Below are 27,252 nucleotides of genomic sequence, written 5' to 3' on the forward strand. Positions count from 1 at the left end.
ACTGATTTGGCACCTAACTCATATTGTCTTTCACTGTTAACTTTTATATTTGTGTCTCTTTTTTTAAGCCATATTTTGAAAATTGAGGGGAAGGAGAGTTATTGGTTATCAGTGTTACATAAGAATTACTCGAAAAGTTACCAACTTAAAACAAGATTTATTATCTCACAGTTCCTCAGGGTCAAGAATTTGGGAGTAGCTCAGCTGGAAAGTTCTGAGTCAGGGTCTCTCATGAGGTTACAGCCAGTCTGTCAGCCAGGGCTCCCGGCCCCTGAGCCCTCGAGCGATGCCTGGGGCGTCTGTCTCCAGGCTCACTTAGTAACTGTTGAGAGAAGACTCGGTTCCTTACCGCGTGGACTTCTGCACAGAGCTGCTCACGACTTGGCAGCGGGCTTCCCGCAAAATGAGTGATCCGAGCGAGACGCGGAGACGCTGAGCTGGCGGCCGTGCTGTTTCCTACAGCCTGACCTCTGAAGCGAGCCCCGTCCTTTCTGCTCTGTCCTGTGGGTCACACCGGGGCTCACCAAGGGTGCAGTGCCAGGCGGTGGGGACCCGTGGCGGTCTCTTGGAGGTTGGCTGCCGCAGACCATATGCCGTGCCCTCACGTCCAGAGGTGTTCAGTGAAACACGAGGGCTCGTCGCCGTCTGTGAACTGAGTCTAAGTAGATCAGAGGAATGAGTCGAGGTGTTGGCTGCTGTCAGTTCTCTCGGGGAGCTGTTTCTACTCTTGCTGTTGTAAACCCCCTGAGCAGTAGATCTCAAAAGTACGCTGCTCGGACTTCGGGGGAGGGAGGTGTCTGTGAGACGCATTGTGGGGTCTGTGCGGTCAGGACTGGCTTTTGCTGGTCTCCTCCTGTGAGCGTGGCCGTGCCGTGCGTGCCCTTGCCCTGAGCGTCGGCTGTAGCAGTCCCCCGGCGCCGCTTGGGCACTGTGTGCGCGGCTGGCAGCGCAGCGAAAAGACAATGACTGCTTCTTCAGCTGCTGCTACTTGTTATGATGATAAAAATAGTTTTGAAAGAGTCTCAAATGTTTTCAGGAGTTCATAGACGTATACTTTGCAGTAAAATTTAGATGAATCCTTGCTGAAAACATTTTATGAACTGATGGGAGGATCCATATTAGGCCCAGTCTTTGTTGTTGGAGGAGGGGTGGCTTCAGTTATCTGCAGATGCTTGGAGTGAGGAGCAGAGACAAGGTTCATTTGTTCTTGCCTGTGGTGGCCTTTGTTGCCGCAGGAAGAGGGCTCGCTCTGGAGGCGGTGCCCGGGCTTCTCGCTGGCGCGGGCTTCTCCATTGCTTGGAGCAGCTCTAAGTCCCGTGGCACAGTAGGTGGGGCTCGAGTGGTCCAGAATGCAGGCTGAGTGGTGGTGTGCACGGGGTTAGGAGCTCTGAGGCACGTGGGATCTTCCCAAACCAGGGGTCGAACTGGTGTCCCTTGCATTGCCAGGTGGTTTCTTAAATATTAGACTACCAACGGAAGCCTGAGGATGGTGTTTTGAAACAAATAGTGTTGGAACCCTTTGTTGTTTAATTGCTCAGTTGTATCCAACTCTTTGCCTCCCCGTGGAAGGCAGCATGCCAGGCCTCCCTGTCCTTTACCATCTCCCAGCACTTGCTCCAACCCATGGCCATTGAGTGGCTGGTGCCATCCAACCATCTTGTCCTCTGTCTTCCCCTTCTCCTCCTGCCTTCACTCTTTCCCAGCATCGGAGTCTTCTCTAGTGAGTCAGGTTTTTGCATCAGTGGCCAAAGTATTCAGCTTCAGCATCAGTCCTTCCAGGACTAATTTCCTTTAGGATTGACTGGTTTGATCTTGCAGTCCAAGGGACCTTCAAGAGTCTTCTCCAACACCACAGTTCAAAAGCATCAATTCTTCAGCACTCAGCTTTCTTCACAGTCCACCTCTCACATCCATACATGACCACTGGAAAAACCATAGCCTTGACTAGACGGACCTTTGTTGGCAAAGTAATGTCTCTGCTTTTCAATATGCTGTCTAGGTTGGTCATAGCTTTCCTTCCAAGGAGTAAGCATCTTTTAATTTCATGGCTGCAGTCACCATCTGCAGTGATTTTGGAGCCCAAGAAAATAAAGTCTGTCACTGTTTCCATTGTTTCCCCATCTATTTGCCATGAAGTGATGGGACCGGATGCCATGATCTTAGTTTTCTGAATGTTGAGTTTCAAGCCAGCTTTTTCACTCTCTACTTTCTGTCTCTACTTTCACCAAGAAACTCTAGTTTCTCTTCACTCTCTGCCATTTGAGCCGTACCATCATGTATCTGAGGTTGTTGATATTTCTCCTGGCAGTCTTGATTCTACCTTGTGCTTCCTCCAGCCCAGCGTTTCACATGATGTACTCTGCATGTAAGTTAATAAGCAGGGTGACGATATACAGCCTTGTTGAACTCCTTTCCCAATTGTGAACCTGTCATTTGTTCCATGTCTGATTCTAACTGTTGCTTCTTGACTCACACGGAGGTTTCTCAAGAGACATGTAAGGTAGTCTGTCTCTTAATGTTTATTACCATCTGCCTTTTACCATAATTATCTGTGTAGGAGAGGCTGCATGCTAAAGAAAAACTTTTGATTTGGGAAGCAAGTTCCTTGGCTCCTCTGATCGACTTTCCTCATCCGTAAAATGTATATACGCCCATATGTTTAGGAGTTTTCCACAGTTTGTTGTGATCCACAGAGTCAAAGGCTTGTGTAGTCAATGAAGCAGAAGTAGTTGTTTTTCTGGAACTCCCTCGCTTTCTCCACGATCCAGTGAATGTTGGCAATTTGATCTCTGGATCATCTGCTTTTTCTAAACCCAGCTTGTACACCTGGAAGTTCTCAGTTCACATACTGCTGAAGCCTAGCTTGAAGGATTTTGAGCAGAACCTAGAATTCAGTTCAGTTCAGTCGCTCAGTTGTGTCTGACTCTTTGCAAACCCATGGAGTGCAGCATGCCAGGCTTCCCTGTCCATCACCAAATTGCGTAGTTCCCCCCAAATTTTCTTCTCTCCTTAATTTAGTGAATGGCATTATCCTCTCTGTTGTACAAACTTGAAAGTTTGGTTTCACGCTCAGTTCCTCTCCCTCCCTCAACAACAGAAGTCGAACCGTGCTGACCCTGTTCTGTCTCTGCAGTCTGTCTCAGATCTTTCATTACTCACACTTATGACTTAATCATCCCATCTTTGCTAAGTCTTTTCTTCCTCCTTTCCTCCCCCACTTCTCTCCCTCCCGCATTGCAGCATCTTACTTCCCCGGCCAGAGATCACACCTGTATCTCCTGCAGAAGTGTGGAGTCTTAACCACAGGATCAAGAGGGCTGCTGCTGCTGCTAAGTCGCTTCAGTCGTGTCCGACTCTGTGCAACCCCATAGATGGCAGCCCACCAGGCTCTGGAGTGGGTTGCCATTGCCTTCTCCAATGCATGAAAGTGAAAAGTGAAAGTGAAGTCGCTCAGTCGTGTCCGACCCTCAGCAACACCATGGACTGCAGCCCACCAGGCTCCTCCATCCCTGGGATTCTCCAGGCAGGAGCACTGGAGTGGGTGCCACTGCCTGCTCTGAGGATCGAGAGGGAAGTCCGCCTAAGTCTTTTCTAAACAGTCTTCTTACCTTGTCTCTTCATCTGAACCTGGTCTAGACACTGTTGGCAGCCGTCCCTAAAACCAGGGACAGGGCCACCTCCTAGGGCGTTTGGAAATATGCAAGGCCATTGCTTACTGTCTTGACTGGACAGTACCGCAGGCAGTTAGTAGGAAGGACCAGGGTTGCTGAATGTCCTGTAGTGAATGGGATGATCCTGCACTCAAAGAACTGACCTGTTCAGAATGACAGGCGCCCCGTGCTGGGAAGCACTGCAAATCTAAGACGTAAAACCAGCCGTATAACTCCTCTGCCAAAAGGCCTCAGCCTTTCTGCACCACATGTGGAAGCTTCCCCTCCGGTAGCCTTCGAGGCCCCAGCCTGCCTTTTCAGCCTGACTCACTGCGGCATCCTTACGCAGTTAGGCTCCACCCACACAAGATTCTGTGTTTGTCTGAAATTCCCTACTTGGTGGCTTTGCTTAGATGCTCTGATTTCATTTCCCTTCCCCTCCCTTTCCTTTTTAGCCCCTAGATATGTTCCCCCTTTCTTAATTGACAGAAAATGCCCTGACCTCTAAAACCCATCTAGGAGACAAAGCCACAAGCCACCTTCTTTCACACTGTTCTCAAGTTGCCCCGCGTGGAGATCAAGCTCTTCCCTTTCTCTGCTTGTGCTGCCTGAGTGCGCTCTTCATACCTTCCTCTTAATGCTTATGACCGTCTGCCTTTTACAGTAATTCTTTGTGCAAGGAGACCACATGGCAAAGAAGAGCTTTAGACTTGGGAAGCGGGTTCCTCGGCTTCTCTGATCCACACTTCCAGAAAATGCGTATAACAGATTCTGTTTGTGCACAGGTTACGAGGAGATTTAATTGAGGAAACACTTGTAGAAATATTTAACCTGCAGAATGATACGACAATGATGGTGTCCCCTCCACAAGGTACTTGTCTCCTTGAGGACACTCTGGTCCCATGTCTTAGACATCTTGTGCCCCTTTCAGAACACCCGGTTCATAGTTGACATCTATCAATTCTGTGGAATTGTGTAACAAAGATATGAGCAATAGAACTTCTTTCTTATGTAAAAGTCAAGACAGAAAATGCAGGGGAAGTAAATGAAGCCAGTTCCCCTAGTTATTCGATGAGTGTTTGTGTGGCCAGGCCTGCAACTCTTGACTAAGGTAGACTGTCCCTTCAGACGGACCTAGGGGTCTGTTGAGTCCCCAGCTCTGTGTTTTGAAAAGCCTTTTGGTGTTCGGGCTGCGTATATGGTCGGGCCATTCCATACACAAGCTAATCTCGCTCCTGCAACACCAGCAGGCCCAGACTGGGTAACCCACCTGTCTCACTCCATGGCTATGCAATTACAGGCCTTACCCGTATGTCCTGGCTTGTAGATGCTAGACACGGGACAGCCTAAGCGTGGGATGGATGCCTCAGGACCTTTCCCTGGAGACGACAGAGGAGACAAGGGAACTTCACCTCTGAAAGTGCAAAAGTCGGAGTTCCGTGCACATTCAGTGACTACCAGGCGCCATGGAAAGTATGAAACAACTGGGAGACCTTGAACTTCAGGGAATTAGAGTGTAGCAGGAAGTACTCAGAACACTGAAAACTCTGTGCTTACTGTGTGTGATTGTGAGTGTTTGATTTGTCTTCAAATAGGAATGACTAGCTTTTAACTTGAGGCGTGTGACTTTTCGGAGTTGTTCATGGAGCAGTCAAGCACATTTCAGAAAATCTGAAGGGATTTAGCAGTTTGGAATGATCACATTCTCAATGTTACTAATATTTTTTTAGCAGGGTAATCATACCATACAGTGGACAGTAACTTCTGTATAGCACATTCCAGTGGTCTGCGTGTTCTGAAAGGAAAATGTTCTGTTTGGGTGGAGAACTTTGGTGAAAGGAAATATCTGCTTGAGCGCTGGTATTTGCTTAAATTCTTAGTTTTTTCTAAAAGGCCCATTGAATTTGTTGGGTCCTCAACCCCCACTCAGGCCAACACGTCAGCGTCTTAAAAACAGACAAACATGGTTCAATAGGATGCTTAAAATATTTGAGTGTATTATTGAAGGCTGTTTTCTCATTCTCATTCTGTCTGAGTTCTAAACATAGCTGCCTAAATTGACTCTCTTCCTCTCCAAGCTTTGTTGATAATGCCTGCTGGATGTTGAAAATACAGTGTGTGAAACTTGTCGTTTCAGTCCCATCAGCTTAGCATAGAGTTTGGGCTGTGTCTTCCTCTTCCAGGAGCCTTTGTTTGCTCAAAGAGAGCAGGAAAATGCCATTTGCCTTATTTTAGTATAGGATTGAAATACATGTGGTGAAGATCTCACGGGGCCAGCTGCTGGCTAGGTTTTCAATCCAAATAGAGCAGAAGAATGTTTGCTGCCTTTGAAAAATAAAAGCACTGTGTTCTTTAAGCAGCTGCCAAGAGTTGGTCTTTGAGAAATAGTGGGACATAAATGAGCCCCTGACTGGTTTAGTTATGAAATCATGGATCTGTCTTATCAAACATTGTTATAATGGACCTCAGTTAGAGTTTCAGAAGACAAGGGGCATGGCTAATTTCTGTTCTGGGGTTCTGGATTATCCAGAGGAATAGAATGTTCTCTTATGCTGGGCACCAGTCAGGTCAGTTTAAAATTGCCCTGATTTGTTGGAGTAGCTAGTTCAAAAAAGGTATAAAAAGACCAAGATACTGGAAGCTTAATGGCTCTAGTGGAGATTAAAGCGTGGCTTCAGTGATTATCCTTTTTGTTTGTTGAATGTCATCTAACTCAATCCATTGTTATTTGCAGTGCTTAACAACTCTGAAACATGAGCAATGGAATTACATAGAATTTTCCTTTTTGGGGGGCCGCACAGTTTAGGGGGCAGTGAAAGCATGAAGTCCTAGCCACTGAACTGCCAAGAAATTCCCAGGATTACACTCCTCAGTAGCCTTTCTTATTGGGTTGTTAATGTAAAAGCTGGTTTAGTTATGGATTGCAAGTTATTTTCAAGGCAAAGAAAGTCAGAGGGGAAATTCCCTGGCGGGGGCCTGGGTCCAGTCCCTAGTCAAGGAACTGAGATCCCTCAAGCTGCATGGCGCCATCAGAAAATAAAAAGAAAGAAAGAAAGTAGTGGGAAGCGTGAAATCATGTCACCCTTAGTATTCCATCGTAGCATGTTTGAGTTCTGGGAGTAATTAAGTGTTCTGCAGATGTGAGCCTGTTGACGATTAAACGGCATTTCATTTCCTAATATCTCTAGTTTCTTTAATTTCTTTGTTAATTTGAAAAGTCTGTAGCTCTGTTATTGTGCATTGTTAGAGGTCAGATCGGAGAAGGCAGTGGCACCTCACTCCAGCACTCTTGCCTGGAAAATCCCATGGACGGAGGAGCCTGGTGGGCTGCAGTCCATGGGGTCGCTGAAGGTCGGACATGACTGAGCGACTTCACTTTCACTTTTCACTTTCTTGCATTTCAGAAGGCAATGGCAACCCACTCCAGTGTTTTTGCCTGGAGAATCCCAGGGACGGGGGTGCCTGGTGGGCTGCCGTCTTTGGGGTCGGACAGAGTCGGACATGACTGAAGTGACTTAGCAGCAGCAGCAGCAAAGGTCAGATGTTTCGGATTCACTGCTTCCACTGGCTGAGACTACGGGGTATAAGTGACCGAACACATTGCTTTTATTATCTCTTAACTCATCCAATTTTCAGATGTGGCTTTCCTAGTGTGGAGAGTCCTTAAAGGCCTATCAAGTAGGCTGAGTTTAGAAAAAATAAGAAAGGAGTTATTCCCAGAGCGTTTGTGTATCACAAGAGGTAATTATAGCAGTAGCACTTGCCTTTTTCTGAGCTTGAGTAATGGTGCCAGAGTTCAGAAGAGATCTTAAGAACAGTGGTGGACGGAATTGAGCTGGACCTACCGATGGGCTGGGTGATCACCAAAGCCATGCCGCCCTAGTGGGCCGAACCTCTGAGTTTCTTTTCCCTTTCCGCTTCCTTTTCCGTGATGCTGAATGTTTCAGCCTAGTTTCCCTTGGAGAGGTCTAGTTTTCCCACTGATGTGCATGGAATGGATGAATAGTTTTGCTCCGCTCTTTTCCCTAAAACCCAGGATGGTGAATGCAGAGCTGTGAGGAGCATGGCCATCTCTCCCACAGGATAGAGGCTGGGTGCGCCCTCTGGGAAGCACGGTGGTGGAGCTGAGCTTCCACGTGTCTTGTCCAGGCCCCGGCTCTGGTCTTCCTGGTGTTAGGGGAACAGCCCCTCTCACAGCCAGCCTTTTGCCTTCAGAATAGTGTCCGCTGGTGAGGTGTATATGATCACCTGGTTAAAAAGGCGTTTCTTAGAGACCTCGGTGCTCTTTGTTGACTTATTTACAGTGTGTGTTTGCTTCTGGCGTGCTGGGTCTCTGCTGCTGTGCGCCGGCTTCTCTCGTGGAGCGGGGCTCCGGGCGAGTGGGCTCCGCAGCTGGGGCTCCAGCACTCGGGACTGTCGTCGCCCGAGGCGTGTGGAGTCTTCCCGGGCCAGGGGTGACCCCGTGTCCCCTGCACTGGCAGGCGGTTCCTATCCGCTGCACCACCAGGCAAGGCCGACGCTGGTGCTTTTCACGTGGTACTTACGTGTTGGTTTTCTGTTCAGCACCGAACAGTCAGCTTTGGTGGCTTCTGGACACACCTAGGAGCTTAATGACTTTCACGTTTTTCCTCTTGGTGGTTTGGGGACCACACGACCTCTGAGATCCCCAAGCTACTCTGGCTCCGTATGTGTGGTTACTTTGTGGCATTGATTAAAATTATGTTCTGTGATTCTCTTTCATAGAAAGTCGTGTTTATTGTTTCGTTTCTTCACGTCTCATTCGAAAGCAACAGTAGTGAGAGGAGAGGCGGGGAGCGGGGGGAGGGCCGAGAGCCCGCCGTTGGCAGTGCCACTCCCCTCTGGCCCGTGGGGATGGCGGTGCAGGCTCAGGCTGGTCACGGAGCTGTGCTGGCCCTCCACTCATTGAGCGCCCTGAATCTACGTTCTCGTGTGCTCTTGCTAGAATAATGCTCTTATGTAATATCATCGGCAGCCTGCTTAGTGTGCTCAGAAATAACATTTCCATAGCTTCTCTCTGGTCCTTAAAGGTTAATGTAGTGTTGATGAAGCTGAAGACACGAGGCTGGTCATAGGAAGGTTGGCACCTGGTAACAGCTACGACATGCGTGAAATGATGGGTCTTTGAAAGATACAGACTGTAGTTACGGTGTTAGAGCACCTTCCAAATCAGACACCAGTTGCTCATTGACTGTTTTCTTTCTAGGTGCGTGCTATTATGATGCTAATCAGTCTATGTATGTGTTTGGAGGCTGTACCCAGAGCAGTTGCAATGCTGCCTTCAATGACCTCTGGCGACTTGACCTAAATAGCAAAGAGTGGATCCGACCTTTGGCTTCAGGTGAGAGAGAACATGCTGCTCTTTGCCCCTCACCAGGTAACTTGCTTTGCACGGACGGACACTCATGATCCTTTCGGTGTTGGTCTCAAGAACAGTGCTGGGGCCCCAGGTCCTTTGTCAAATCTGCTTGTAAACGCTAAAGAGTAATATGCTTGTGTGCGGCCTTTGTACTCTTTCTAAATTATACTGTATCGTTAGTGTTGGTACCCTGCCAGAATTGCTGTGCTGCTGTGTGAATTCATTTGTGTGGTTTTCTCAAGTCCTTGTACAGGTGTGATCTGCTCTTTGGTATGAAGTTGAAGTAACAGCAGCAGCCCGTCGTGAGAACTGTAGTTGGCTGACAGAAGCTACTGTCCCAGGGCTAAGGTCTCTGAATGTCGCTTGTTGTTGCCAGCTCAGGTATCTGGGGAGTGTGTGAAACATGCCTCTGCTGGTTCCTCCTAACTGCTCAGGAGCGTGGGAAGATTCCACAGTTGCTGCAGCCCCACATCGTCCCACTGCGCCAGAATCCGTGCAGGAAGCTGCTGGGTCATTTTCTCTTTTGACCTCACGTTTCTTGGGGAAGAAAAACGCGCGCGCACACACAGTTGTTTCTGCACTCAAAGCGGAGTGGCTTGAAAATGCAGTTACAAGCTTGGAGGGCTTGGGTGACGGACAAATAGCGTCCGCTGAGTGTAAAGCGCCCTGCTCAGCTTGTTGGCAAGCTTTTCCCAAACAGTCTTCTTTTGGCCTTGCAGGGTTGCAATTCATCGTACTTATTTAGGTCTTGTTTACTTTGATTACTAAATGGAAGGCAACATGGTATATTAGAAAGGGCACTGGACTGAGAGTAAGGCGACGTCAGTTTCATTTCCTGGCAAAAATCACCAATTCTGCATGTAACGATGACCAAGTTACCGTATCTCTCTGGGCAAAGTGTGCAGCGGATCAGAAGATCCTGTTTTTAAACGAGTTGAGAGAGCTGCTCTGTGTTTCCCCGTGTTTCTGTGATGACTGCTCTGAATGTCTCAGCCAGGCGCATAGAATCTTTTTATGAGAAGAAGCTGCGCGTTGCTTCCCCAGCGCGGTAGCCCCTGCTGCTTCCTCTGCGGCAGACGGCGCGGGAGGGAAGCACAGAGTGGCAGCAGGCACACAGAGCTGGGGCTGGGCGTGAGCACGTGGGACCCTGGAAAGTTATCGGAAAGATGCAAGAGTGTTAAGCTGTAAAATGCTTTGAATATTAGGGCGGTTTTAGAGCCTTCAGAGCTTTGTACTTTGGAGCATTTCTCTTTCTTTCTAGCACTTTGTAACCCCTGTTGCACTTAACACAGCATTGATGAATACTTAGAATCATGGATTCTAAAATGCAGAGGGTCTTTTTAGCTTAAGCATCTTATTGCCATTGTACTTATTGTCCAGGCCCCATTTCAGAGTAGCTTTGATGTCCCAGTAACAAAATGCCAATACCGCCTTTCTCTGTTTCGTGACCAAGCTCATGCCTTTGGGGCTTCCCTGGTGCCTGTGGTGCAGGAGACCTGGGTTCTCTCCCTGGATCAGGAAGAGTCCCTGGAGAAGGGACTGGCTACCCAATCTAGTAGTCTTGCCTGGAGAACCCCATGGACAGAGGAGCCTGGCGGGCCACAGTCCATGGGGTCGCAAAGAGTCGAACGCCGCTTGAGCAGTGAACACTTGTATGCCTCCGGCAGTTTGGTGTGGGTCTTGCTCTTGTACATGTGGACTTGTGGCCCTTCATAGCCTGTTGGCATCTACTTTGCTTATTTTTCTTTACAAGATGGACATGGCATTTTTGTTGTTGTTAACTACTAAGTTTAAAGACTATACTTTGAATCCCCTAGGTAGAAGTATCAGAGAAATAACTGTCTTTGTAATGCAGATTTTGTAACTGATCTGAATTTTATAAAAAACACAGTGTTGGACTGTTCCCTTTTATAAAACATATTGGCTCCTAAAAGTTTAAAAGTAATTTTCTAACAGAATAGCTCCAAGAATCTAGTTTCTGGATCACTCTGATCTACAGTTAGAGGCTAGTTTTTTGTGGGGTGGGGGGGGAGTGGGGACTGAGCTCTTTGAAATGTCTAGTTTAAATTTAAAAAAGAAACCAGCAGCTTAATTAGGAGTCCTGTGAGACTGCTGGCTTCCCAGGTGGCACACTGCCAGTGCAGGAGGCGCAAGAGGTGTGGGTTCAGTCCCTGGATTGGGAAGAACCCTCAAGGAGGAAATCGCACCCCACTCCAGCAGTCTTGTCTGGAGAGCCCCACGGACAGAGGAGCCTGGCGGGCTACCGTCCACAGGGTCACAGAGAGTCAGACACGACTGAGCACGTTCACACAGAAACACATGGGAGCCTCCCTGAGGCGGAGAGCCCGTGGGAAGGTTGCCTGGGATGCTCCTCTCTGCTGTCGCAAGTCCCAGCCAAATGTCAGTGATTCTTTCTGAATGAAACACAGTTGTTGGTGCGTCTTGGTGTGCCTGACTCGCCCATTTGAGCGCTTGGACGTGGGCGAGTTGGATGGTGCCCGAGGGGAGGGTGCTGCCTACTGCCCTTTGGTGCCGGATGCAGAGTCTTCCAGCATCTGAGCGTCTGCAGGTGAAGCGCGTCCCGAGTGACAGTTCCGCCCGTGTGCAGCCTTCAGGGGTAGCTCTCTGGAAAAGAGCGTCACGCAGACAGCGGAGCAGGTTGCACTGGGAGCCGAGTCTCGATGCGGAACACTGCTGTGTCAGGTGCCTTTTCACCTGTGTGGTTGGCTGTATTGCACAGGAGACTGGAGCATCTCATTTGGCTTGGTGTCTTAGCACAGGCTGCCATAACACAATACCACCGTCTGGGGCCCTTCAGCCCCAGAAACTTATTTCTCACAGTTCTGGAGACTAGGAGTCTGAGATCCGGGGGCTGGTGAAGGCTCTTTTCCTGGCTGTCAGAGAACCAGGCAGCTTGTTCTGTGTCCACGTAGCCGAGAGTGAGTTCTGGTATCTCCTCCTCTTTTCGTAAACCAGATTATCTCCCAAAGCGCTCATCTTGGTGTGCCATCGCCCTGAGATTCAGACTCAGCATGTGGGTTTGGGAAGGACGAAGCCCGGTCCATAGCAGTTGGAAATAATGTGTTTTGTCAACAAAAGCTTGTCCTGCGTTTCTTTGGAAATGGGAGGAGGAGGAGCCTCTGCAGGGAGGCGGGGGGGTGATGAGTGTTGCGATGACGGCTCTTACGGTTGAGAGACCACCGGTGGCGCTTCTCCGACACTTCCGCTGAGGTACCGCCTCCGCCCTTATACACGAGGGTAGGTGAGTCCTGCCTTCGTGGAGCTTATACTGTAATGGGGAAGAACCGGTAAACACATAAAGGAAGCGAGGAGTGAGACGTAAAATGAGCAAGGGAGACAGCCTCTTCTGCCGCGACATGACGGGTGCAGGGTGCAGAGTGCAGGGCGGGGAAGGTGGCGCGTGCGGAGAGCAGGGCGTGTTGCAGGAGCGGGAAGCAGCCCTTGTGGGCGCAGCGTACCGAGCAGGGTGGCGGCAGAGGCGGGGCTGGGGTGCAGATGGGCGCCAAGGGCGCTGCGACCCTGCAGACAGTGTAAGGAATGCTGCTGCTGCTATTTAAGAAATGGGTTAAAGGAAGGCAAGAAGACGGAGCAGAGAGAACAGATGGGCGGCTGTCGGAATAGCGGCGGTGGGAGCATGTGATGGCTTGGACCAGGGTCGCAGCAGTGGAGATGGAGAGGAGTGAGTGAGTCTGCGCTGAGCTTTATGTTAAAACTGATGGGACTTCTTGATGGGTTAGATATGGGAGGGTGAGAAGGGCAATCAAGGCTGACTTACGCACACTTAGGTAGATAGTGGGGCCATTTGCTAAAACAGGAGAAATATTTGGAAGTTTTGTTTTTTTGATCTCTTTAAACATGTAAGTGGTGGCATCAAATAATCGGTTGTTCTGGGGAGGCTGGCGTGTGACGTGGAGGCTTGGCTCCCCACGGGTGGAGGCGTGGCCCTTCTGCTCAGGCAGTTCTGCTGTCGTTCTTCATTTTGGTTTTTTTGGTCTGTTTGTTTTGAATAGATTTTTGAGTTTTATTGAAATCTTACATGAACAAGAAATTGGAGATACAGTCACATCAAAGAACAAATTGTCACGGCTTTGATGTTTAAGCCAAACAAATTTTGTAGGGCAGGTTTCAAAAAGGTGTGAAGTTATAACAATTTAAAAACTCAGTTGACCTACTTCTAGGAATGCAAAACATACAATCATAGGTTATTTTTAATACAAGAAAACTTAAATTTGTTTGCTTTAAATTTCTTCCAACTACTAAGACAAAGCACTAGCTTGTATTTTTATTTACAGCATACTCCATACCCCTATGTCAGCTGTCCCAAATCCAAAAAATGAAACTGTCCAAAACCAAAGGTTCTGCAAAATCATGATTTTAACAGTGTGCTCAGCTTGTTTTGAAGCTAAAATGAAGCCTGAAATGATAAAAGCATTGTAACTCCCAGAATAAGGGAACTCTGCAAGCCCAATAATGTCCAAGAGCATTTATGAAAAGAGGAAAAAATAAAAAGACTTGAGTATATACACAATAGTGATTTCTTCAGCCAAATACAAATGGCAGCAAACTGCTACTCAGAGATGGACCAGATGAGCCAGTTTTCTTGAAGGGTGTAGATCTAGGGCCAGCCGTATCTTGTCAGTATCGCTTTCAAGCCCTCACTCGTCTGTTTCCACTGTGGCCCATAAGCATCCTGATAAAATTCCTGGTTGTCATTATCGTAACCGTAGTTACCAGAACAGTCACCACCTTGCTGAAGCGGCTGCTGAGCGATGGGTTGGGAACCCCAGTTCTGTTGGTTGTTGGTCTGACGGCGCTTGGAGTCAGGTTGGTTGTACCCGTCTGCCTTTCTCTTGCCTCCTGCATTGCCCCCACGGTTGCCCCGAGATCCACGGGAACCACGGCCTCTCTGCTGTTGTGCAGGACCCCCTCTGCCACCCCTAGAGCCTCTTGGTGGTCCCCAAGGAGCCCCCTCTGTGAGTAGCCAGCTCTCCCTCTTGGAGGCGGTGCTCCCCGCCCCCTTGGTGGTGGTGGAGCACCTTGCCCTCCCCTTCCTCCTCCTCTTCCTCTTACTGCATAGCCATCATCATAGCCGTAGTAGGGGTCCTCATCGCCTCCACGACAGTCGTGAAATCATAACCGTAGTAATCATCATAGTAATCTTCATAGCCATAGTGATCTGGAGGGGAGCCATATCCACCTCTCCCCCTGCCACGACCCCGACCTCTAATTGGAGGTGGCATGCGCGGAGGAGGGTGACAGTGATAGTCTTCATACGCAGCACTCCTGGAGGCCTGTCTGGCAGCTGGGCGCTCTTTCCTTTTCTTGTCTGGTGGCTTGGCTGAGACTGTTTCCGTCTCTTCTCCTTCTGTTTCTTTCTTTGCCATTCATTTCACCCGTGGCCTTAACAGCTGCTCCTCTGTCTTTGGAATGAACAAATGCATAATCTTTCAACTTCGTTGCTCTTTCAAGTTTTCCAAATTCAGAAAATGACTTTTCCGGTATTTCTCCTGTCACTGCAGTAGCCGAGTTTCTCACGGATGAAACTCTCACCTTAGCCGTGACTTCTGGATCTGGTTCCTCCACAGGGTCAGCCCATCCAGCTGGGATCTGGCTCCTGCGCAGGGTCAGCCCATCCAGCTGGGACTGCATTCCCCACACTTCCACTTTCGCAGCTGTGACTGCATTTCCCACACTTTCACTTTTCCACTCAACAGCCGGCGTCTGGCTGGTGCTGCTGACTCGTGATCCTCATACTCAAGGAAGTGGAACCCCCGACTCTTCTTTTTGTCATTGGGTTGATGATGAATAACGTCCACCAAACCCTCTGTGACTTTACTGAGTTCTTCCAGAATGTTTCTTTAGTCTTATTCTTTGGAATTGATCCAACAAAAAGCCTGTTGTTTGCCGCAGAAATGCACACTCCGCGGTGTGCGCCAGGCGAATTCCGTAGCTGCCACACGGCTCACCAGCTTCCTCTGCAGCTTCCTTTCCGCAGAAGGTGATGAGTGCAGACCCTCTGCTCTGACCAGACAGTGGATCCGTCATAAGACGCAGAGCCCAGATGGGACCAGCCTTTTCAGAAAGGGGCACCAGTTCATCCTCATATAAACCTCTTGGTATTTTACCTACAAAGACTTCTGTTCCAGTTCCAGGTTGCACACCAGAGTACACACTGTCTGGGGGAGGACCACCATACTTCCTCTGTCCTGTGGTTACATCCAAGGCATAACCGGTCCTTTCAAGCAACGCCTTGATCTTTGCTTCATCAGGTCCCTTCGTGGACTCTTGCACCTTGCTCCCCTGTTTCTCCCTTTGCCTGTGGGTCTTCATAAGTCCACAGAAAAATGCACTTTTGTTCTGAACATGTGATAAGTCACTTTCCTTGAACTCCTGTAGTACAGACAGAGCTCCTTCTTCATTAAATTCCCTGAGAGCATCAATTGCCCTTTCATCAAGATTGACATAAGCTACCAGTCCTGTCTGAAATATCCATCAGGCCTTTCTGCCGCCTTCTGAGGGAGGCCTGCCTCTATCAGTGTCTTGTAGTGTTCTGTGTGATTTACACTGGGAGTATCCACTGGTTCCTCGTCTTCTTTTAACTGTACCGCATTACCATTCACCTGATCAGCCATTTTATTATGCTGCAGGGCAGAGCTGGGGCCGGTGGCCGGGCCCGTGAGAACCAGCGCAAGGCGCTTTGAAAACGACTAGATATGGCGTGCGCACGACCCCCTCCCTCGTTCTTCATTTTGTTCATGCAGCAGATAATTAGGGATTGCTTACTCTCTGCTCAGTATTCCTTCAGATGCTGGAGATTCATGAGTGAATAAAAAGACAAAAATCGTACCCCTAACGGAGATTAAATTCAAATGGAGGAAAAGTGACAGTCGCTCAGTCTTCTCCGACTCTTTGCAACCCCCTGAACTGTGCATGGAATTCTCTAGGCCAGGATACTGAAGTGGGCAGCTGTTCCCTTCTCCAGGGGATCTTCCCAACCCAGGGATCAAACCCAGGTCTCCCGCATTGCAGGCGGGTTCTTTACCGGCTGAGCCACAAATAAGGGAAGGCAATTTAAAATGACAAGTACATAACATAATAGAAGATGATTAATGCTCTTGAAACAAAGCTATAGCATAGCAGGGGGGATGAGGAACAGGGAAGACCACAACTAGGGGTCGGGGCAGACTCGCGGAGACGGCAGCAGCCCAGCAAAGACGGGAGAGCACGGGGCGAGCCACGTGGGCATCTGGAACCTTCCAGAGAGCGAGCAGCGTGGGGCTTCCGGGGCGGACGTGTGCCTGGGTCAGTCTGGGGATAATGAGGGGTCCTCTGTGGCTGGAGCAGAGTGCACAAAGGAGGCTGCGCTCGGAGAGCTTAATGCAGGAGAGGGTGCCACACACGCAAGGCTTTCTGGCTGTTTCAAGGGCTCTGTGGGCTTCGTCACAGTCTTTGAGTGAAATGGCTAGTCATTTAGGCTGCTGAGAAGACTGTAAGACGGCAGGTGTGGAAATGAGATCAGTTAAGAAATGGTAGCAGTAATCTCGGAGGAGGCGATGGCACCCCACCCCAGTGCTCTCACCTGGACAATCCTAGGGACGGAGGAGCCTGGTGCGCTGGCCTCCATGGGGTCACGCAGAGTCAGACACGACTGGCTTCACTTTCACTTTTCACTTTCATGCATTGGAGAAGGAAATGGCAACCCACTCCAGTGTTCGTGCCTGGAGAATCCCAGGGACAGAGGAGCCTGGTGCGCTGCTATCCATGGGGTTGCGCAGAGTCAGACACGACTGGCTTCACTTTCACTTCTCACTTTCATGCATTGGAGAAGGAAATGGCAACCCACTCCAGTGCTCTTGCCTGGAGAATCCCAGTGACGGGGGAGCCTGGTGGGCTGCCGTCCATGGGGTCGCACAGAGTCAGACACGACTGAAGCGACTTAGCAGCAGCACTAATAATCTAGGCAAGAAATGATGGTGATTTGGGTGAGGATATTAACAGAAAGACACAAGTTGGCTGCAGTGGATAGAGTCCACAGTTTGGATGTGGAGTGTGACAGAGGAGTCAGGACGAGAAAATCAGGGGAGTGCGGCGTCTTGGCAGCCACCCTACGTGCACGTGCTTCCTCTCCACGGGAGGGGGACGTCACCGACTGCGTCCTCTGCAGCTAAGCAGTCAAGTCCACAGTGACTGAGACTTGGCTTTGAATGTAGCCAAGAGTCTTCAGTGGGAGGCAGGGATGAAGGCCTGCTCGGAATGGCTTTATGAGAAGGGGAAAGGAGGAGCTGAAGGCGGTGTGATCAGCCCATTAGTGTCTTTGAGAGAGTTGCTGTGAAAGAGAGCAGGGAAGTGCAATGCTGAGTGCAGATTAATGTAGAATCGAGAGGATTTTTTTTTTAAGATGGCAGTTATAGCACGTTTATGCGCTGATGGGAATCTAGAGAGAGGAGCTGATTTGGACAGACAGGAAGAAGTAATTGCTGGGACAGTGTCTTTGAATAGTGACAAAACAGAATCTGCTTTGCGGGTGGAAGGGTTGACTGGACAGGAGCATTGACCCTTTATCCGTGGAGCAAGGAGTCTGTGATAACAGATGCTGGTGGGTGGATAGTTCTCTCCTGACCGCTTTATCACTCAGGTAACATAATGAAGGTGGAAGAGAACAGAGCCGTTGGGCATCCTGGCCAGCGATTCTCAGTGTACAGTGGTATTCACTGTAGTCTTTCCCGGGTGGCTCTGGGAAGCTGAATGTCTCGCCTTCTAGTATTATGTTAAGGTAACATCTTCCTTCTTACTCGGTTTTGTTTGACTCGGCCTGTGTTCACTTCCCAAAGCAAACAAGCAGTTCTTAGGACAGGTACTTCAAAAGACTAATGTCTAAGCCACTCTTTCTGAAATATCCTTTATTCATACTGAGGCTAATTTTGGCATCTGTTTAATATATGATATGATATAGAAAGTGAAAGTATTAGTTGCTCAGTTGTGTCTACTCTTTGCAGCCCCATGGACTGTAAACTTGCCCGGCTCCTCTGTCCATGGGGTTCTCCAGGCAAGAACACCGGAGTGGGCTGCCATTCCCTCCTCCAGGGGTCTTCCTCACCCAGGGATCGAACCTGGGCCTCCCACATTGCAAGTGGATTCTCTACCACCTGAGCCACGAGGGAAGCCCTATGATGTCGCAAAGCACAGCCTGTCAACTCCAGGCCTGGGCACAGTTGATTTTCCTATTGCCTTCTCCCCACGCTCCCCCTCCAGCTCCTTCCCTTTCAGCCACACATGAAATCCCAAATGATGGCCTGTGGTTCAGGCCTTTGTTTTAGAGAAAGGCGTCGTGGCCTGCCCCTCCATCGGTGTGCACAGACCCAACGCCTGCTCTGGTCTTGTGCTTGGTGCTCTGGAGCTGCGAGCCTTTGACGTTAGTCCCATCTGCATTCTCTGGGCCTCAATTTCCTTTCCTGTGTAAAGAGGAAAAGATAAGACCACTGTTTGTAAAACCACACAGCAGATCACCTAGGAAATTTACTAAAATTCTAGATTCCTCAGCCTCATAACAGTCAGTCACCTAAACTCAAGGGACTGGGGATAGAGTGGTAGATTTGCATTTTAAAAAAGAAAACGTCCCACTTGATTCCAGACCTAGCTGAATTTGGAAACCCTGGATCGCTGTGAAGTCTCTTGGTTTCTTACTGGGCAAACTGTGATCTCACTTTGTTACCACAGTCTGTTGGGTGGGTGTGCGCCAAACTGGGCTCCCTAACTGTTCTTAAGAGTGGCCACTCCCTGCTGTCCGAGCTATTGCTTTCTAGAAACAGCTGCCTGTGAGCCTAGTCAAGGGGAGGAGGGATGGCTGCCACTCCAGTTTTCTTCCCTGGAGAATCTCATGGACAGAGGAGCCTGGCAGGCTGTATATAGTTCACAGGGTCGCAGAGTCGGACATGACTGAAGCGACTTAGCACGCACACAAGCGCCCTAGTCAAGAGTCGCTGACCTTCCAAGGAAATGACCATGGAGAAGGGTGCGGAGGCAGAGCACGTGTTGCCCGACTCTTCGTGTGTACTATCTAACTCTCAAACCAGCCCCGCTAGGTTGGCTCTACTGTCATCCCCATCTTGCAGATGAGAAAGCAGGAGCTCAGAGACTCAGCTGGCAGTCTGCCTCAGATGACACCGTCAGCAAGTGGCGGAGCTGCGATTGGAGCACAGGCTCTGTCTTTAAAGGCTGTGCTTTCTCATGCTGTGACAGGCTGTGAGTGTTGGTTTTTCCTGCCGTTTCTAGTTTCACATGATCAAGTTTGCTTTTGTTTTTATTTACTTTAATTGAGGGATATTTGGTTTATGGTATTGAGTTGGTGTCTGCCATACATCAGTGTGAGTCACAGGTATACACACACCCCCCTCCCCCTTGAACATCCCTCCCACCTCCCACCCCATTCAGTTTTACTTCTTAAATGGACTTCACGTTTCAGGTTAGAACAGAGTTCTCACACCCGGTTTTCCTGTTAACATCTGGTACATTCATGACAGCTGATGAACCAGCACTGATATTTTGTTAGCTGAGATCTGTACTTACTCAGATTTCCTCAGTGTTTTATTCTGATGTCCTTTTTCTGTTCCAGGATACTTTGCATGCAGGATACTTTGCTTTCAGTCTTCATGTCTCCTTAGGTTCCTCTCGGCTGTGACAGGTTCCCCAGACTTCCTTCTGCGTTGGTCCTGACAGTGTTGGAGATGCTGCCAGGTACCCTGAGGCCTGTCACTCAGCCACGGTCTACCTGGTGTTTGTCCTGCGGGTGGGCTGGAGCTGCGGGCTGTGGAGAGCAGGGCTGCGGTGCCTCATCTCCCAGCGCGGGCACACACGGGCGACACGATCTAGCACTGCCGGTGCTGAGCCGGTCGCTCGGCTTGAGGGAGTGTTTATTAGAGGCTGCTGCTGCTGCTGCTGCTGAGTCGCTTCAGCCGTGTCCGACTCTGGGCGACCCCACAGACGGCAGCCCACCAGGCTCCCCCGCCCCTGGGATTCTCCAGGCAAGAGCACTGGAGTGGGGTGCCATTTCCTTCTCCAATGCATGAAAGTGAAGTCACTGAGTCATGTCCAACTCTCAGCGACCCCATGGACTGCAGCCCACCAGGCTCCCCCATCCGGGGGAGTCTCCAGGCAAGAGCACTGGAGTGGGTGCCATCGCCTTCTCCTGTTTATTAGAGCTACTGACATAATAATAGTAACTTTCTGGCCATTATGTCTCTCACCAGAGTCAGGGAAGGATGAGGAGCAGAGGGTGTGTCGGTGCAGACACCGTTTCATAGCATAGAGAATTTTAAAATATCAACATGATTTGCCTTTTTAAATTTTTTGGTGGCAGGCTGGAGTTTGCTGAAGACGGAATCTCTGCTTTATATTATGACCTTATAAAATGACCTTATATTATGATCGTATAAAATCAAGATCCTTCCAACTATCCAGAATCAGAAGCTCTGCAGGAAATAATTTTGTTTCTTTAGGACCATTCCCCAAGAGGAAAAAATCACATCTTACAAAATCACTGAGTAGTCCACAGAACAGCCAGTTTACTTTTGGAGTCAGGGGAAGGAAAAAGAGAAAGACACGGTCGTATCAGACGTCTTTAGGAAGGCCAGAACATCCTCAGAAGCTGGAGAGTGCTGGAGCTGCCCAGAGACAAGTGCCCACACTGCCGCCGCTTCTCTTCTGTGCAAGGCCTTAGAAGGGAGGCACGCAGGGCTCTTGCGCCCTATGAGGAAGCTTTCTGCTCTGTGTCTAGTGTTTACTGCCTTTCGCTGAGCCTGTGGTAATGTCACCAAGACAGAAAGGCCTCTGGGGTGCCCAGCACCAGGCAACCGAAACAGCTGACAGAGCGCCTGCTCTGGCAAAGACCGCCCCGCGCCTCCCGCCTCAGGCCCAGATGTCAGTGCTGACACTGAAATGGCGAGGTGTGGAATGTTGTTAGAATGAAGTACGTGCGTGTACCCACAGGCGTTGGACCCACAGGCGTTGGCTTCTGCTTTTTTAGCAGTATTTTGCATCTGAACACTTGATACATTTTTCTAAAATCAACATGATGTGAGATGTGTTCTAAGAGTACCCGTCTGTGGAGATAGGGAAATGGATGCTTACCAACTGGCACATACTGTAGCAAGAGGACACTGCTTCATGCCTTTCAGATACACCTCAAGCCTCTATTTTCTGTCTTAAAAACAAATCACTGACTTCACTGCTTAAATATTTCTTTTGTGAAGAATCCCAATTAGTACTTCCCTGCAAATCTTTTCTTGATTATCAAAATATATTAAAATCTGTCCTTAGTTTATGTCTTCCACGTTGGAAATTCTACGTCCTTCAGCGTTATTCATTTGGCCCAATCCATGAGCCTTTTCCGTTCTTTCTTAAAACCCTCTAGGTTTTTTTCCCCCTTATTTTAGGTAGAAGTTCAGAGTATCATTAAGAATAAGCAGTGACTTCCCTTAGACTCCTGAGCTCCCGTGTATCGTGTGGGCTATCTTGACGAGCAGGTTTTGGTTGCTCTTGGATTCCTTGTGCCATAAGCCTTTCAGACCTTCCGGTGTTTCTGTTACTGTCAGATGTCCACATAACCCCCTGCCCCGCCCCCTCCGCCTCCCACGACAGCATTTCATGCTTTAGGACCGCAGTAAACTTCATTTTGTATGACTTACTAACGTTATGTCCTGAATGGAATCTTAGAGCGCTAGTCCGATGTGGGGGAACACAGAAGGTGTTGTCCTTGAGTGCTTCTCACTGCCTCCCCGTGAACGACGCTGTTGCTCTCCAGGTCACTCGGCGGTGCTGTGCAGCAGCTCGTGGCCCACGCACGCTGGCTTGGCTGTTTGCTCTCTGTGCAATCCAGGATCAGGCCAGTTTCTCAAGTTTTCCAAGTCTTAATACCTCGAGATTTTGTAAAGAATCTACAGGGTGCTCTTCCGAGGCAGGTGAGAGCAGTGTTTCGTCATTTACTAACTTAAAAATATCAGCCTGATTTCTGGGAAACTGTCCTTTCAAAGCTGAGAAGCTACCTCTCATCTTTTCTTTGGGAGATGCACTCTTGAGCTGTAATTGATTCTGCTCATCAAAGAAGCAGTGAGACAGGCCGGGACCTGGTTTGCTTTGCTGTGGTGCTTGCACCGGGACAAACCTCTCCTCCAGCAACGAAGAACGAAGGAACTGTGTGGGACTAACTGAAAATAACTGCATGCTCAGCTGGGGCAAACTGGACAGAAACTGCAGAAAAACTAAACTAAAATAAAGCAACCAACCAAGCGCCACTTCTGAAGAGCCAGGAGCACGATAGGGTATGGGAGCGCTGGCAGGGCGCTGAGTATGCCGCCTGCACACAGCGCCGCCAGGGGGCGCGCCGCCAGAGGGAGCCATGCCAGGGGGCGCACCGCCAGGGGGCGCACCGCCAGGGGGCGCACCGCCAGGGGGCGCACCGCCAGGGGGCGGGCAGAGCGCCGGGGCCAGCCCCCGGCCAGAGCCGGACGCCCCCTGTAGCACCCCGCACCAGGAGCAGGCCCCCTGACCCCCCAGCCCGCCTGCCTCATCAGGGCCCAGCAAAAGCTGTCCTGAATTTCTCGGCTGGTCTCCAGTCACTTCCTGTTGATTGGGGAAGGCCAAGAACCCTGGTTGGCAACAGTAGTATCCCTGACGATTCTCTTTTCCATAGTTCTCTTGAAAGTGATTATGGGCTATAGATTTTGTATGTGGTTTGTTGACTTTTACACTGTGTTCCTTTTTTGCATCCTCTTCCAGTTTTAGTAAGCTTTCTGAAACCCCATTGCCCAGTCCTAAAATGCATCTTGCCATTTTATCCATATATATACATATAATATCTCATCTGTGACATACACAGAGCGGTTAGACGCAGAGTGTGGAGTGTGCTGTCGGGCGCCTCACATGATGAGTTCTGGCTCTGGCAGCGGGCGGCTGGCGTGTCTGTTGGTGGAAGTAGTGGGTGACGCCGGGGGCGGTAGTGTGGCAGTAGCTCCGACATCAGCCGTTTCCTCCTCCCTAATGCGCTGAGACAGTTACATGACGGAGAAGGAGCGGATCGTAAGTGCCCATCACGTGTGCAGCCGTGAGATGGCTGCCGGGGGCAGATGCAAAGTGTCTCTGTCACTTCATGAGACTCCACTGTGTCCCTTTACCTGGCGGTGCCGCTCCCCACAGAGGCGACCACCGTTCTGACTTCTAAGAGAGCTTTCTTGAGCTTCACCTTGATTTTTTTTTTTTTTTAGATTCATGCATAGGCTGGATCTGTCCGTGGTTTGTTCCTTTTCGTTGCTCTGAGTGTTCCATAACATGAATATGGCACCTTTTTTTGAACCTGTTCTCCTATTGATGGCTACTTGGGTTATTTCCACTTTGAATGTACTTGGAGTCAACATTCTTGTAAGTTTGTGGACACATGTGCTCATTGCTTACGTAAGATCTCCTTGTCAGCCTTTAGGAATATTATAGATGCAGTCAGTACCCAGAGAGTTCTCTATTCACTTAGTCCTGCCCTAAGTAGGAGGATATGATGAGGTCTGAGGAGGGAAGGCCACTCAGCTGGTGTAAAGGTATATGAGTTATTAGGGCCTCACGATGTGAGAGCTGGGCCATAGAGAAGGCTGAGTGCCAAAGAGTGGATGCTTCTGAACTGTGTGCTGGAGAAGACTCTTGAGAGCCCCTTAGACTGCAAGGAGATCCAACCAGTCCATCGTAAAGGAAATCAGTCTTGAAAATTCATTGGAAGGACTGATGCTGAAGCTGAAGCTCCAATACTTTAGCCACCTGATGCGAAGAGCTGACTCATTAGAAAAGACCCTGATGCTGGGAAAAATTGAAGGCAGGAGGAGAAGGGGACAACAGAGGATGAGATGGTTGGATGGCATCCCCAACTCAATGGACATGGGTTTGGGTGGACTCTGGGAGTTGGTGATGGACAGGGAGGCCTGGCGTGCTGCGGTTCATGGGGTCGCAAAGAGTCGGACACGACTGAGTGACTGAACTGAACATGGCCTAAAGTAATGGAAGGAGCGTGTTGTTGGAGGGAGGGAAGTTTGTTGGTAGTACTGTTAAGAGTACGGCTTTTGTGCCAAGCAAACAGGTTTGCATCTGATGTCTTCACACTCAGGTTGGTTAGTAACTGGGTGACCTTAGGTTGTTTAACATTTCATTTGCCTCACCTTTAAGGCAGACATGGTACTGTGCCTTTCAGAGTTTTTGTTCATATTCTATACAACACAGCACACAGATGGAGCGGGGATGTGCAAGCTGGTTGAACAGACACCTTTGTGTATGCTTACAGAAGTACTAGGTAAGAAGTAGAGTGGTCGGTCATGAGTTATCCTTGAGTTCCCAAAGCTTGAAAACCGACTGCATTCATGTCTTTGTTTATTCATTTTCATGCCTTTATTAATTGAGTGAAAGTAAAAGTGAAGTCGCTCAGTCGTGTCCGACTCTTTGCAACCCTGTGGACTGTAGCCTACCAGGCTCTTCTGTCCATGGAATTTTCTAGGCAAGAGTACTGGAGTGGGTTGCCATTTCCTTCTCCAGGGGATCTTCCTGATCCAGGGATCGAAACTGGGTCTCCCGCATTGCAGGCAGACGCTTTACCGTCTGAGCCGCCAGGGAAGCCCATTAGGTGAGTCTCTATGCCCAGTTCTGTTCTGAGTACTGCAGCTGTAGATGTGAACAGCAGCAAGGTCTAGAAGACAGTAAACAAATCAGTACAAAGAAACTGTAAAGAACTACAGGAAAGCAGACGGAGGTGTTTACGTTATAGAATGGCTGTAGAGCCAGGACTTCTGTGGATGGATGGGTTTTAAAAGAAAATATGGTTTATGAGGAGAAGAGTAGTAAACTAATGGGATTCTGGTCGCAGTTTTATTTGTCCACACTGTGTGGCTTGCAGAATCTTAGTTCCCCGACCAGGAATCGAACCCCGGCCCTGGCAGTGAAAGCACCGAATCCTAACCACTTGACCGTGGCAGAATTCCCTATTATAATTTTTTTTTTAAGACCAGCTGTTTTTATTAAGGTTATATGCTTTTGCTTAAAATGACTCTGAAGTATTTGAATCTCCAGCTCCAGTTTTTTGTTTTCATAGGAGGAAGGCATCCAGGGCCCAGATATCGCTTAGACGTGCCAGTTGTTATGAAGAAGGCGTAGGGTGTTACCCAAGTGACTACCTTAAATTCTTTGTTATATTAGCTCCTTCCCGACTCATGGGTCCGTTCCTGGTTAATCTTCTTTGAGCCGGTGATTTCTCCTTGTCTTCTCTAGCCCTACACAGTCCTGAGCAGCCTGGATCTGTGGCGGTCCCGGGAGATGTGAACGAGAACAGAGCCAGTGGGTTTCCCTAGGAAAGGAAGGCATCCTTTCTGTTTATTTATAAAGTTCAGATCCTGGGATTTTTCCAGAATACGTGCTTTTCTAAGGAGGATGCACCTTCTCTGCTGATGGAGAGAAGAGTGGAGACATTTATGTAGCACAGACCTGGGTAGACTCTGGTCCTCCAAGGGAGAGAGGAAACACGTCCAGACCATATCTTAGTGTAGCTCTCTCCTGCCTGACTTAAGATTTTCCTGTTTTGATACCAGGCCAGAAACTTTATGACTAGCAGCATTGTTTTCACTTCTAAACAAAGCCACTTAAAGGGCACACACTCCCACCATCAGAACTGCAGTTAACAAGTTATCAGATTAAATTCAGATTCTGGACCTTGTCTCCTTCCCCAGAAATTGAATCAAAAGACTACTTGAAATAGGAACAAGGAACCGTTACTGGTTTCCTGCTAGTTCTTAGCTGAGAAGTGCTGCCCTGTTTATCAAGTGGTCTTTCACGTGGGTTTGTTTAGAAGTGAAAACAGTGCCAACCGGGAATTTCTTTTTATTCATGCCTGTAGCATATATAGTTATGAGCGAGTGAGGGAAAGTCACTCAGTCATGTCCGACCCTGCGACCCCGTGGACTACACAGTCCATGGACTTCTCCAGGCCAGAATCCCTTTGTGGGGGCTCTTCCCAACCCAGGGACTGAAGCCAGGTCTCCGGCGTTGCGGGCGGACTCTTCACCAGCTGAGCCCCGGGGAAGCCGCAGCATGGACAGGCACATAGCATCTAGACTCCTCACGCTCGCTCCGAAAGCCCCTCTTGCTTTGGGCGTTCTGTGAGTGGCCAGCAGGTGATGTGTTAAAGATGTGGGTGTAAGTGCAGTGATGGAAATGTGTGCCCTGAAGCTTGAGATCCAGACAAGGTTTAGCTTTGTCTAATATTAGTGAGTTATTTTGATATCAATTAGTAACTTTCTGACCATGCTACAATTGAAGAATAAAATAGTAAAAGCAAAAAAAAAAAAAGAAAGAAAGAAAGAGTGAGAGGGGAACACCCAAAGAAGCGTTTGGCCTTTCCCCTAGTGAAAGGCCTCCCAGGAGGTTGTGACTGCCTGGAGCCAGGTCTCATCCCCACCCCTGAGGGGTCCGCAACCATTCGGCCTCCGTGAGCGGGCTCAGCTCCAGAAGCATTTTCATAAGAAATAGTTCCTGTCTTCTAGGCTAAGTGTAATAGCACTTACTTACTGGGGGGCTCTAAATGGATCATTTCCAGAGAAGGCACTGGCACCCCACTCCAGTACTCCTGCCTGGAAAATCCCACGGACGGAGGAGCCTGGTGGGCTGCAGTCCATGGGGTCACTAAGAGTCGGACACGGCTGAGCAACTTCACTTTCACTGTTCACTTTCATGCATTGGAGAAGGAAATGGCAACCCACTCCAGTGTTCTTGCCTGGAGAATCCCAGAGACGGGAGCCTGGTGGGCTGCTGTCTGTGGGGTCGCACAGAGTCGGACGCGACTGAAGTGACGCAGCAGCAGCAGCAGCAGCAGCAGCACATGGATCATTTCAGCACTACACTAAACGTAGCATATGCTGAGATTGAGGCTGGATGTAGGACATCCCTTCCCACCCACCCCTTCCTCCTCTAGGAGGGTCTCTAGCCCAGCATGGGAAGGGGTGTGCTGGCAGAGGTCCTGAAGAAAGCCACGTCTACAAGAACTCAGTTCCTTTGTATCCAGTACCATGTCCTTGGTGACCAGTTTAAATCCCTACTTTAGACTGAGTTAAGGAGCACAGTTGGCTGGAACCAAGTCTTGGAAAGCAGGAGGTCAGGGGTTCTGTAGTGACTTTGCCAAAGAGTAAATTT

At 49.2% G+C, this 27,252-nt stretch overlaps 1 protein-coding gene and 1 pseudogene across 3 annotated transcripts in view; one reads left to right on the plus strand and one right to left on the minus strand.

Annotated features, from left to right (window-relative positions):
• FBXO42 (F-box protein 42) overlaps positions 1-27,252 on the plus strand; it is a 101,677-nt gene that overhangs the window by 58,172 nt on the left and 16,253 nt on the right. For all 3 annotated transcript variants that reach the window (XM_068967595.1, XM_068967596.1, XM_068967594.1), the window contains exon 4: positions 8,875-9,009. In XM_068967595.1, coding sequence (XP_068823696.1) covers positions 8,875-9,009 — 135 coding nt within the window. The remainder of the gene's footprint in view (positions 1-8,874; positions 9,010-27,252) is intronic.
• Positions 13,664-15,629, minus strand: LOC138075553 (heterogeneous nuclear ribonucleoprotein R pseudogene; annotated as a pseudogene).

This window comes from Capricornis sumatraensis, chromosome 3, assembly GCF_032405125.1.
Source record: "Capricornis sumatraensis isolate serow.1 chromosome 3, serow.2, whole genome shotgun sequence".
NCBI lineage: Eukaryota > Metazoa > Chordata > Mammalia > Artiodactyla > Bovidae > Capricornis > Capricornis sumatraensis.